This window comes from Etheostoma spectabile, chromosome 6 (assembly GCF_008692095.1).
Source record: "Etheostoma spectabile isolate EspeVRDwgs_2016 chromosome 6, UIUC_Espe_1.0, whole genome shotgun sequence".
NCBI classification, from domain to species: Eukaryota; Metazoa; Chordata; class Actinopteri; order Perciformes; family Percidae; genus Etheostoma; species Etheostoma spectabile.
Window position 1 is genome coordinate 29,129,217 of NC_045738.1, and position 9,116 is coordinate 29,138,332.

The following is a 9,116-nucleotide window of genomic DNA, read 5'->3' on the forward strand; positions in this document are numbered from 1 at the left end:
AAGTGGAGAAGTCCCAAGAAAGATCCGTATTGTAACAGCAAAAGAAAAAAATTGGCTCCACTGCCAGTGTAAAAGGTCAGCGTTTCATCAGTTGAAAGTGTCTTGTTTTGTTTTGTTTTTTGTTTTTTTCTCGCTTGGAAGTCCCTGCCTGCTACGTTTGGCTGACCTCCAGGTCATTATGGCAGCTTTCTACACACACAGTCTGGCTTTCACTAGTGGCCACGCTAGAAAAGTTTCAATACCTGGGTTTTTCCAGCAGTTACCTTAAGTTTCCATTGGTTTGAGAAATGGGCACATTTTCGCTGGCTGACCAGCAACAATAAATTTACTGTGCTGGGGATCCGTCGGGATACTCAATCTTTATTCTTAACATTCAATCCCTGCATTAAGTGATGATATGAATAAGTTGCTCTTTTCGGGCTAGGCCACACTGTAACAAGACCTGAGGCATGGATTTTGCAAGGCTGGCTTCCTTCGTTTAATTGACTGGGTTTCCCACGTTAAATGACTTTCTGGAGCCTCACCTCTCCCATACGGGGGAGGGAGCGACAGACAAGGGGCCTGTGAGGATGGGAGGTCCACAAAACACCGAAAAAAAAGGGGAGGGGGGAAAGCAGTATACAAGCTCCCACTAATGAAATCCATTTCTACCTTTTCCTCGTCTAAAAAGCCTCTTGCATTGTCAAGGAGTAAGCAACAGATATCTAGTTACAGAGCCTGATCTGCCTGGAACTGAAAATGAGGGGTATAACAATTTGAGGGGTGAAATGAAAAGAAAATCTGTGCTGGAATCAAACAGCATACCTCAATTATGGCAATTTTGGTTTATTTAGACTGAGTTGCAAAGCCATAAACAACTGTTGTTGGAACACTGGGACATATCCGATGCAAGCTTTTGAAGACTTCTCTGAATGCCTTTTTTTGGTTGGGAGTGTAAGTGGAAAAGCTTGGGTGAATTACACGTCATCTTGTCTCGGATGCAACTCTTCCTTCTACAGATTGGAGCAGATCAGTAAAAACCCCATCAAATGAACTACCAAACTGCTTTGGGTTAAGAGAGTCCCTGCCAAGTTTTTCAGGAGGGGGCACTCAAACATAGTGAAAGTGGATGACTAGCCAGAGTCACTGACATCCAAAAGACAAGAAGCCAGGCAGTGCAGTATCAAATGCCAATTAGAATAGGAACAAAAGCTGGTCCTAATGTTTTGTACTCTAATGAATAGACAAAATGTTGATCTTATTCTTGCCCATTCTTTCAGGGCTGGTTTTGGCATGAGTCCTTGCTTTACCGCAAAGCTAAATGCTGAACCAAAGACAAACAAAAGCAGGAGGACAAGTGAGTGACACTTGGAAACCACGGACTATGCAGGCTGGTTCCACTCGAAATTACGAGACATACAGTCAAGTTGAACTTACTGACACTTGACGCAAGATACCTTCAAAAAGGAGTCAAAATAGAGCACAATTTCTGCTGAAAACACTTCTTTTTTTTTTTATGGAGCATTAATCTAGGTCAACAAGGGATGGAGTCAGCTTTAGAGTCATAGTGCGCTCCATTTGTACTCTGAAGTCAGAATTCCCGAGTTCTAAGTCGTAAAAACGTCCTCTGAAGTACCAAGTTGGGAAGTTGGAGAACATCACAGTACACCGAGCGAGCCGACCTCGAATCAACAGTTTATTAGCACTACCGTCTTATTTGTGTATATTAAACCTACGCAAAGTACTGTCCAACGTCTGTCAACATGTTATGCTGTTTCTATGCACACAAAAAACAGCTCAATGCGTCGTTACCAACCTGTAAAGTGTCTTGAGATAACTCTTGTTATGAATTGATACTATAAATAAAATTGAACTGAATTGAAGTGCTAACAATTGCTAACCTGGATAGAGCAAACCGCAATGTGAAATCCGAATTGTTTTAATTTAAAACGCGGTAAACTCCCAGATCAGATGCCTGAGGTAAATGCAACGTACTATTAGCAACAATTGACGGCACCCAGGCACTGCTGCTAGCGTAGTTAATGATGGAATCGCCCTGGATACAGACCTCTTAGTTGCTGTATAGATGAGCGTAACAGTAAATTGAATCACTTCACAATCTAACAAAAAAAGACTTCATGAGGTGCCAACTTTCACACAATTAAAACATCAGGATTTTTCAAAAACATTTATCTTGAAAATTTAATCTAACTCTTCGTATTGTAGAAAAGGTGGTGTCTTTTTCACCCAGCTCATTGTTACTAAGTCAGGTGAGAAAGAGCTGCTTAATGAAGACATAATCCGTGCTTGGCCTCCCTGAAACACCTTGCAAAATGAGTGTAACCCTCTTGATGCTAACTAAGCGATGCCTTGCATAACTTAAGCAGACCATAAGCTCAGAAGTCGTGATGAGGGACTCTCTTGCCACAGCACTCAAATCAATAAGCTGTCTACTAAGGCTGCCTCGTGAGAAGACTACAGACAGATTATGCAGTCCACCACTGATCACTTGGCCCAGTAAAAGATCCTACTCAAGTCTTAGAGCAGCAGTCTCCCCCTAATACAAAAGACGTGCAGGGAATTGAATAGGCAATGACGTAAGCTTTTCACATTCAATTACTTTTAAGTGTTCTCATCCTCTCCTATGCAAGCATTGGCCTTTTGAGGAATTAAAGCAATCTAGCAAACATAATGTGAGGTTTAATTTTAATGTGTCAGAGAAATGTCTAAAGCCAGTATATAAATGGGGATAGTAAAATACTGCAGACAGTGTGTTAGGTGAGGTTAGGTGTACAGTTATCAGTAAACATCCCTATTAATGTTAACTGCTGTTGAATGTCAATGGAAAACACTGAAAACTTACCAAGACACGGAAGAAGTAGAGGTATTCTGCAGCACCAGAGTAGTTTCCACACTCATACTGGAACTTGGCATATCTGTACAGCGTGTCCAAGTACTCCTGACGGAACTTCAAGAGGAAAACAAGAAAAATGTGAATCGTCAGACGATGTCAAACAGTATATATTTGTTAAATCAATGTCGTCTTTGCTCTGTAATTTCATGCAGCTTTGTGTCATCTATCAGTGTTTCAGCCTTTAGGGTGTTCCAATCCTCACAAAAATATTACTTCTGAAACATCTGGGCTACATCATATACATTTTCACCATTGTAACTTAATTGCACATGTAATTTCATAGCTCCCATGACATGGTGCTTGCCGGATGCTTTTATATAAACCTTAGTGGTTCCCTAATACTGTATCTGAAGTCTCTTACCTAAAATTCAGCCTTGGTGCATAATTACAGCCAGTCCCACAATGAGCTTGTGGGGGGGGGGCTTGACCAACTGTCACTTTGCACATTTGAAAGCCATGATATCTCTAAGGGGGGGCCAAATTCTCTGGGCGGGCAAAGCAGAGAAAGGGGAGGTAACCTTGCCCTTTATGACATCATAAGGAGCAAGATTCCAGATCGGCCAATCTGAGCTTTCATTTTCTCAAAAGGGCAGAGCCGGATACCCAGGGCTCGGTTTACACCTATCTCCATTTCTAGCCACTGAGGCACCATAGGCAGGCTGGGGGGAACGCATATTAATGTTAAAAAAACTCAAAGTGAAATTTTCATGCCATGGGTCCTTTAATTTCATATCTATTTGTAGCAGTGACATATTTGTTCCTGCTGTGGTGGCACACCACTGTTAAATGAATATAGTGTAAACACCGCTAGAGCATATCAGTGGTATTTTGCCATGAAGGGCAAGATAATATTTAACTTTTGTCACGAATCTGCCAAGAAGTGGTGGTCATGTGAACTAAAATATATATTATGTATATATATAGGGCTATCATTTCAAGCCTACTTGTCTTCCTATATTTAACTGTCCTTCCTGCTGTCCGGTATCACACAGCAGTGTGCACTGACGTCAGGAAATTCGCTAAGATTCAGTAGAACTGCGACAGAGAGCGTGTGCTCCGGGCAGCCCAAGCCTTTCCCAGAGCATGCTGAGGGGCCATGAGCCTGGGCTGTGTGGAGGAGCACTGAGGACAGCATGCAGGTCAGCGGGATACCGGAGTGGGAGGGGACCGATGGAGGGGAGGGTGAGAAGCCCAACATCATGGTAAATATAGAACCTCCGGCATTCTTGCGGCTCTATCCACGAGTCCTGAGCTACTCCGTTTATTCTTAACAATTCACCACAGAATGTAAATGCACGCAGAATTTGTGCAAGCCATACAAACCCTGAAGATGAGTTAAGGGTTTTGGGAAGCAATTCTGGATTTCCCTGCTCGGCCTGCCCCTCCCACTTTGCCTCTAGAACAACCATGGGTTCACACAAGAGCCATGGGAAATGCAGGAAAGAAGTGAGATGTCAGCAAATCAGGACTACTTACGTTATGTTTTTCTGCCAAATACTCAAAGAGCATTCGTCCATCCCTGCAAAAAAAAAAAAAGAGAAAGCAAGACAGTTCCTGCAGTGAGAGGCCATTCAACTTGAGCCGCCATTTGGCTGACATCCTGGTGTTCGGCGTCTTATTCAGGTATATTTTTCCACTTCTGGTCTAAATCAAGAGCTGTACATAAACAAAGACCATTTCACTTTTAAAACAGTGTGATGGGCTGTTTATTGCATTTGGTTTGGCTACAACAAATCTATGCTAGCCATGTCGGAGTAATGATGTCTGGTGAGGAAAGGGAATACTTGCTCAGCACAGCCTTTGGGCTAGGGCTGGGCAATATGGCCTAATACATTTTCACCCCCCCCCCCACACACACACACACTTAAAATCAATCTGCAGACAAAGAAATTGTTCAAAACAAGTTTTAACCTTAGTTTTGTATTAATTCTCTCTCTCTCTCTCACTCTCTCACACAAATAATTATTCATGGCAATTTGGTGGAAATATAAATTGGTTTGAGTGTTTTCCCTACCATTGTTTTCACACATTGAGGTCATTTACTTCTTGTTCCTTACAAAAAGTTCAAATTACTATGACTTCAGTCGCACGACCTTGCCCCTACTTTCACCTTTTGCGTAACGTCCATTAACATCCCGTTATCTCATGAATGTAGCATACCTGTGGCAAGATCCTTCATAGTAACTAGCGGTAAAAGAAAAGAAAGAAAGCATTGAAGAGGAGCTCAGTGCTACAGAGCAGCGATTGCTAGTTGTTTAAGCCCCTACAGACCTCCGTCACAGCTTGGTCGTATCAGCTGCATTTAGTAGATGTAGAAGCCACTCCCCGATGTAAGCTGAGTGCAGATTTGAGTCTTAGCTACAAATTAGCAATCAAACACAACAAAGGTTGTCACTTGAATGGCATTTTGAGCTAAAATGATTTCAATCTTCTGTTACTGTGTGTAATGAGGAAAGTTTATTATTTCATGGATTTCACAAATTTCAACTCACATTGGGCATGTGTGTCAACTAAGTCTTATTTGGGCTGGGACAGGATTCGTCACTGCTTCAGGACAGGTGTCTGTGCTTGAAGGCCAACAAAAGATGGTCTATAAAAGCTCAAATGGGCACAAAGTGTCTTAACATTGATACAAAGTATCTTATATTTTGCTTTGCACTTGTCATGACATTAAGATGCGAGTCAGCTGCTGGGCTGTCCAACAAGTGGCATCTGTTCATGAACAATGTCAGCACAGCCTTACTGCCACCTTCTGCACTGAAAAAGTCAAGGAGGCATCGGCAGCAGGTTGACTCTAAAACCCAAAAGTGGTATTCATTGCTTTAACAAGTCCAAACAAATGAGAACATAAATCATACATCGCCATACATCACCACAGTGTGTGTCTTATAATGACAGATTGTTTGTACATATGGTACTAACATGATTTATTATAATAGCTGGGCTTTGTTTCTGGTTTCAGTGGTTGTCCAAATAAAGCCTGGTAGGGCACATTATTAGCTAACTGTTCAATAAAAGTACTTAGACCATTAGGTTCTATTACCCAGTAAACATACTTTGTGGATCCCTGTGTATTAATGCCAAGGGACGGGGCATTGGGGTTAAAATACCAACCCATTTCTCAATTCCAGCACTGGATGATCATTTAATGCACAAATAATGTTAAAGACACGCAACTGCATCAAGCATAATGTAGGACATAATGGTGGAATAAAACTGTTGCATGTCATTTGGCTTCAGAGAGAATTCTTCATCGACCCCAGATGAGTTTCCTATTGTTTTACAAATCCAATGGTATGAAGAAAAATAATGTATAACTTAAGACAGACACATGACTCCTCATCCAAAAAGAAAGATTTTGAACAGACTTTGTCCTGACAGCCAACTAACAATAACAGACATCCAAGTCAGTGTTGCTATAATCGGGCTTCAAATCTCAGAGCAGTTCTTACAAATCGGTGTCTTAAAAAAAACCAAATGTCTACAGCCCAACTAAAACAATATAACAAACAGTATGAACTGAAAAGAGACGAACATGGAAAATGCTTTTGATTAACTGTACACACTCTAGCCAAGAAACTAAGGAAGAATAAAGACAGAATGCGACCAAACTATTTTAATTACTGTAGACGACAAAACCGTCTTAATAAAGTTAACCACAACATCTAGCGTCTGTCTCTTTTTTACGTCTGTCTTTGCTCACAAAAGCCCTGAAAAGGCTTAATAAATGTTTCACTCAAAATGCAACTCCACAGACTCTACAATATCCCTCTGCAATGCAGCTGTGCCGTCCACTGGTTTGACCAATACCTAGAAACTTGGCAAGTAAGACAAATACATTCCACAAAGACTAATCATGCCTTTTATAAAATAATCTATTTTAAGATAATGATTAAATAAAGAGGAGTAGTATAGTACTTGATTAGAAGAGAACAGGCTTTACCTGGTGGACTGCATCTGCCTTGTTGTCTCTGGGTCCTCAAACATTTTCACAATGGGTTCTGTCTCTGACTGCAGCTGCTTCAGCTGGGCCACAACCTCGGTCCTCTTCTCCCTTAAAGCTGACACGGAGGACGAAGAAAGTCATTAGCTACAGCTACTTCATAACTAGTTAGCACCCTGGCACGGAAAACACTGACACAAAGTGTACTGCTAAATGAATTCTGAATGGACTGAGTAGTATAGTGCAGTAAACCCTTTATGATTTCTATCAGCAATGTTAATATCTTCTTCGGTTATGGGTGTGTTATTGTTAGAGAAATGGGCATTAGGACTGTATCCACCGAGATACATACACACAATACTTACTATGGGGAATTTCCTTCTCAGAAAAAAGGCTTCTGTACACATCCATGGCGAAGTCCACCATGTTTGTGTCACTGAGGAGGTCCAGTTTTCCATGAAGCAGCTCCTGCTCATTGTAGATCTGAGAAAAGGGGCCAATAATTTAAAACAAAAGGTGAGGGAGTGTTTTTGTACAATAGTATTATCTAACCAAGTAGTCACAAAAGACCCTCCCCCCTCTACCCCCAGAAAGCCAGAATGGCATGCTGGCTATTGTCCATGTGTTACTGGTTATTATAAAACATTTAACTTCACTTGTGGCGATTTTCACTAGTTGCCAACTAGCTACACATATCAGTTTCAGTCAACTGATATATTAGCTAGCTAGCTAACTGATAAAGTAGCTAGCTAACCAGTTAACTGATGTGTTAGCTTTCTAATTCAACCAAGAGGTTAGCTAGCTAATTGTTAGCTAGCCAACGCTAGCGTCACTTTTAACGAACCAGGCGGATGTTTGCGGGCCCTAATAGTTGTGAACATTGTTAATACATATTTGCCAATTGTCACGTTATGCGTCCCAACAGTTGCCTGAATATGGACTATAATATTGTATGCTAGTATTGCAAATAAACCACTTGTTCAAGTGTCCAATGGTTAGCATGGCCCGAGAGAGGCCAGCTGTTACCGTTTCATTTTCCAGTAACTGTAGGGTTATAAAAGTTACAGGGCAACAACACCGCTGACTTGAAGAGTGCTAAAGTGTATGGGAGAACTAACGAACAACTGTGTACAACCTGGCTACTGCCAATGAGCTTTTCTACAAGCTAGCTACTCTGAGTTTAGGCAAGGCGCTGAAGCTCAAACAGCGCGTGGCTACACAACCGGTGTAAGTTAATGACAATCAAAGCAATACTTCCGATAATGTACTTTCAAAGTAAAAATCAATTGAAATCTTAAGCCGTCTTGATATAGTGAATATTATTTCATATTGTGATGTTTTCGTAGTATGTAATTGTAATTTCTCACAAGATACATCTCCTTTCACTTGAGAGTTGTTCTGTAATTACGTTTGCTCCGTTTTAGGCAAAGGTGTTTTTTTGCATTTATTCTGAAGGCAAACAGGCTATATTTCCGGCTACACACCGGTTTTATGCTGCCACTTTACACAGCTACAGAAAATGTGACCAACTCCCTAGCGCACACTGCTTTTAAAACGGTTCAACAGCCCTATTTAGTTTCTTCAAATGACAAAAAAATGTAACAAAATGTTTATGTGTTAATATATTCAGTACCTCTTTGACAGACAGGAACTCCAACAGAGGAAAAACGAGATGACGGTCTAAAAAGTGGGCAATTTTGGTGGTGAGGTCGTATTCCGCCATTTTTGCTCCGGGGAAAGGAAAACGGATGTGTGTTGCAGCTGTGTAACAAGAGACTGACCAATCAGCGACATTCTCAACATCCACGGCTCTGTGAAATACATAAAAAAGACTGATGCTGATTTTACAGGGCTGTTATGACGTATGAACGTGCTCTTTACTCCACTTTATTTGACAGATCTAGATACTTTGCAGCTTTAAATTATTAATATAATAGATAGATAGATAGATAGACTTTTATCACTGTGCACATCTTCCTTTAAATTTATTATTTACAATATGCAGCTTATACTGTACTGTACGTATCCTTTCATTTGTGTTTACTCAGTTCTCCCTTTTGGAGAATTGAAATCATTCCTGGTTCCAGTTATGCTGTAGTTTGGACCATTTTATTATCTTAATAATAACAATCTTCTAAATGACAAGCACATTTTCAAATTTGAATATATATATATATATATATATCACTTCAGATGTGAGATAGTCTTGTGAGGTCTATATATGCTATATATTATAGATTATTATTATTTATATTATTACATATGTATAAATGTTGTGTT

General features: G+C 40.6%; 1 protein-coding gene across 1 annotated transcript in view; it reads right to left on the minus strand.

The window, feature by feature from the left end:
- The window catches only part of LOC116691405 (eukaryotic translation initiation factor 3 subunit E-A), a 30,668-nt gene extending 22,058 nt beyond the window's left edge, over positions 1–8,610 (minus strand). The window contains exons 1-5 of the mRNA XM_032519004.1: positions 8,470–8,610; positions 7,202–7,319; positions 6,837–6,954; positions 4,370–4,412; positions 2,843–2,947 (exon numbers count right to left, since the gene is read on the minus strand). Coding sequence (XP_032374895.1) covers positions 2,843–2,947; positions 4,370–4,412; positions 6,837–6,954; positions 7,202–7,319; positions 8,470–8,559 — 474 coding nt within the window. The 5' untranslated portion in view covers positions 8,560–8,610. The remainder of the gene's footprint in view (positions 1–2,842; positions 2,948–4,369; positions 4,413–6,836; positions 6,955–7,201; positions 7,320–8,469) is intronic.
- Between the last annotated feature and the right edge of the window lie 506 nt (positions 8,611–9,116).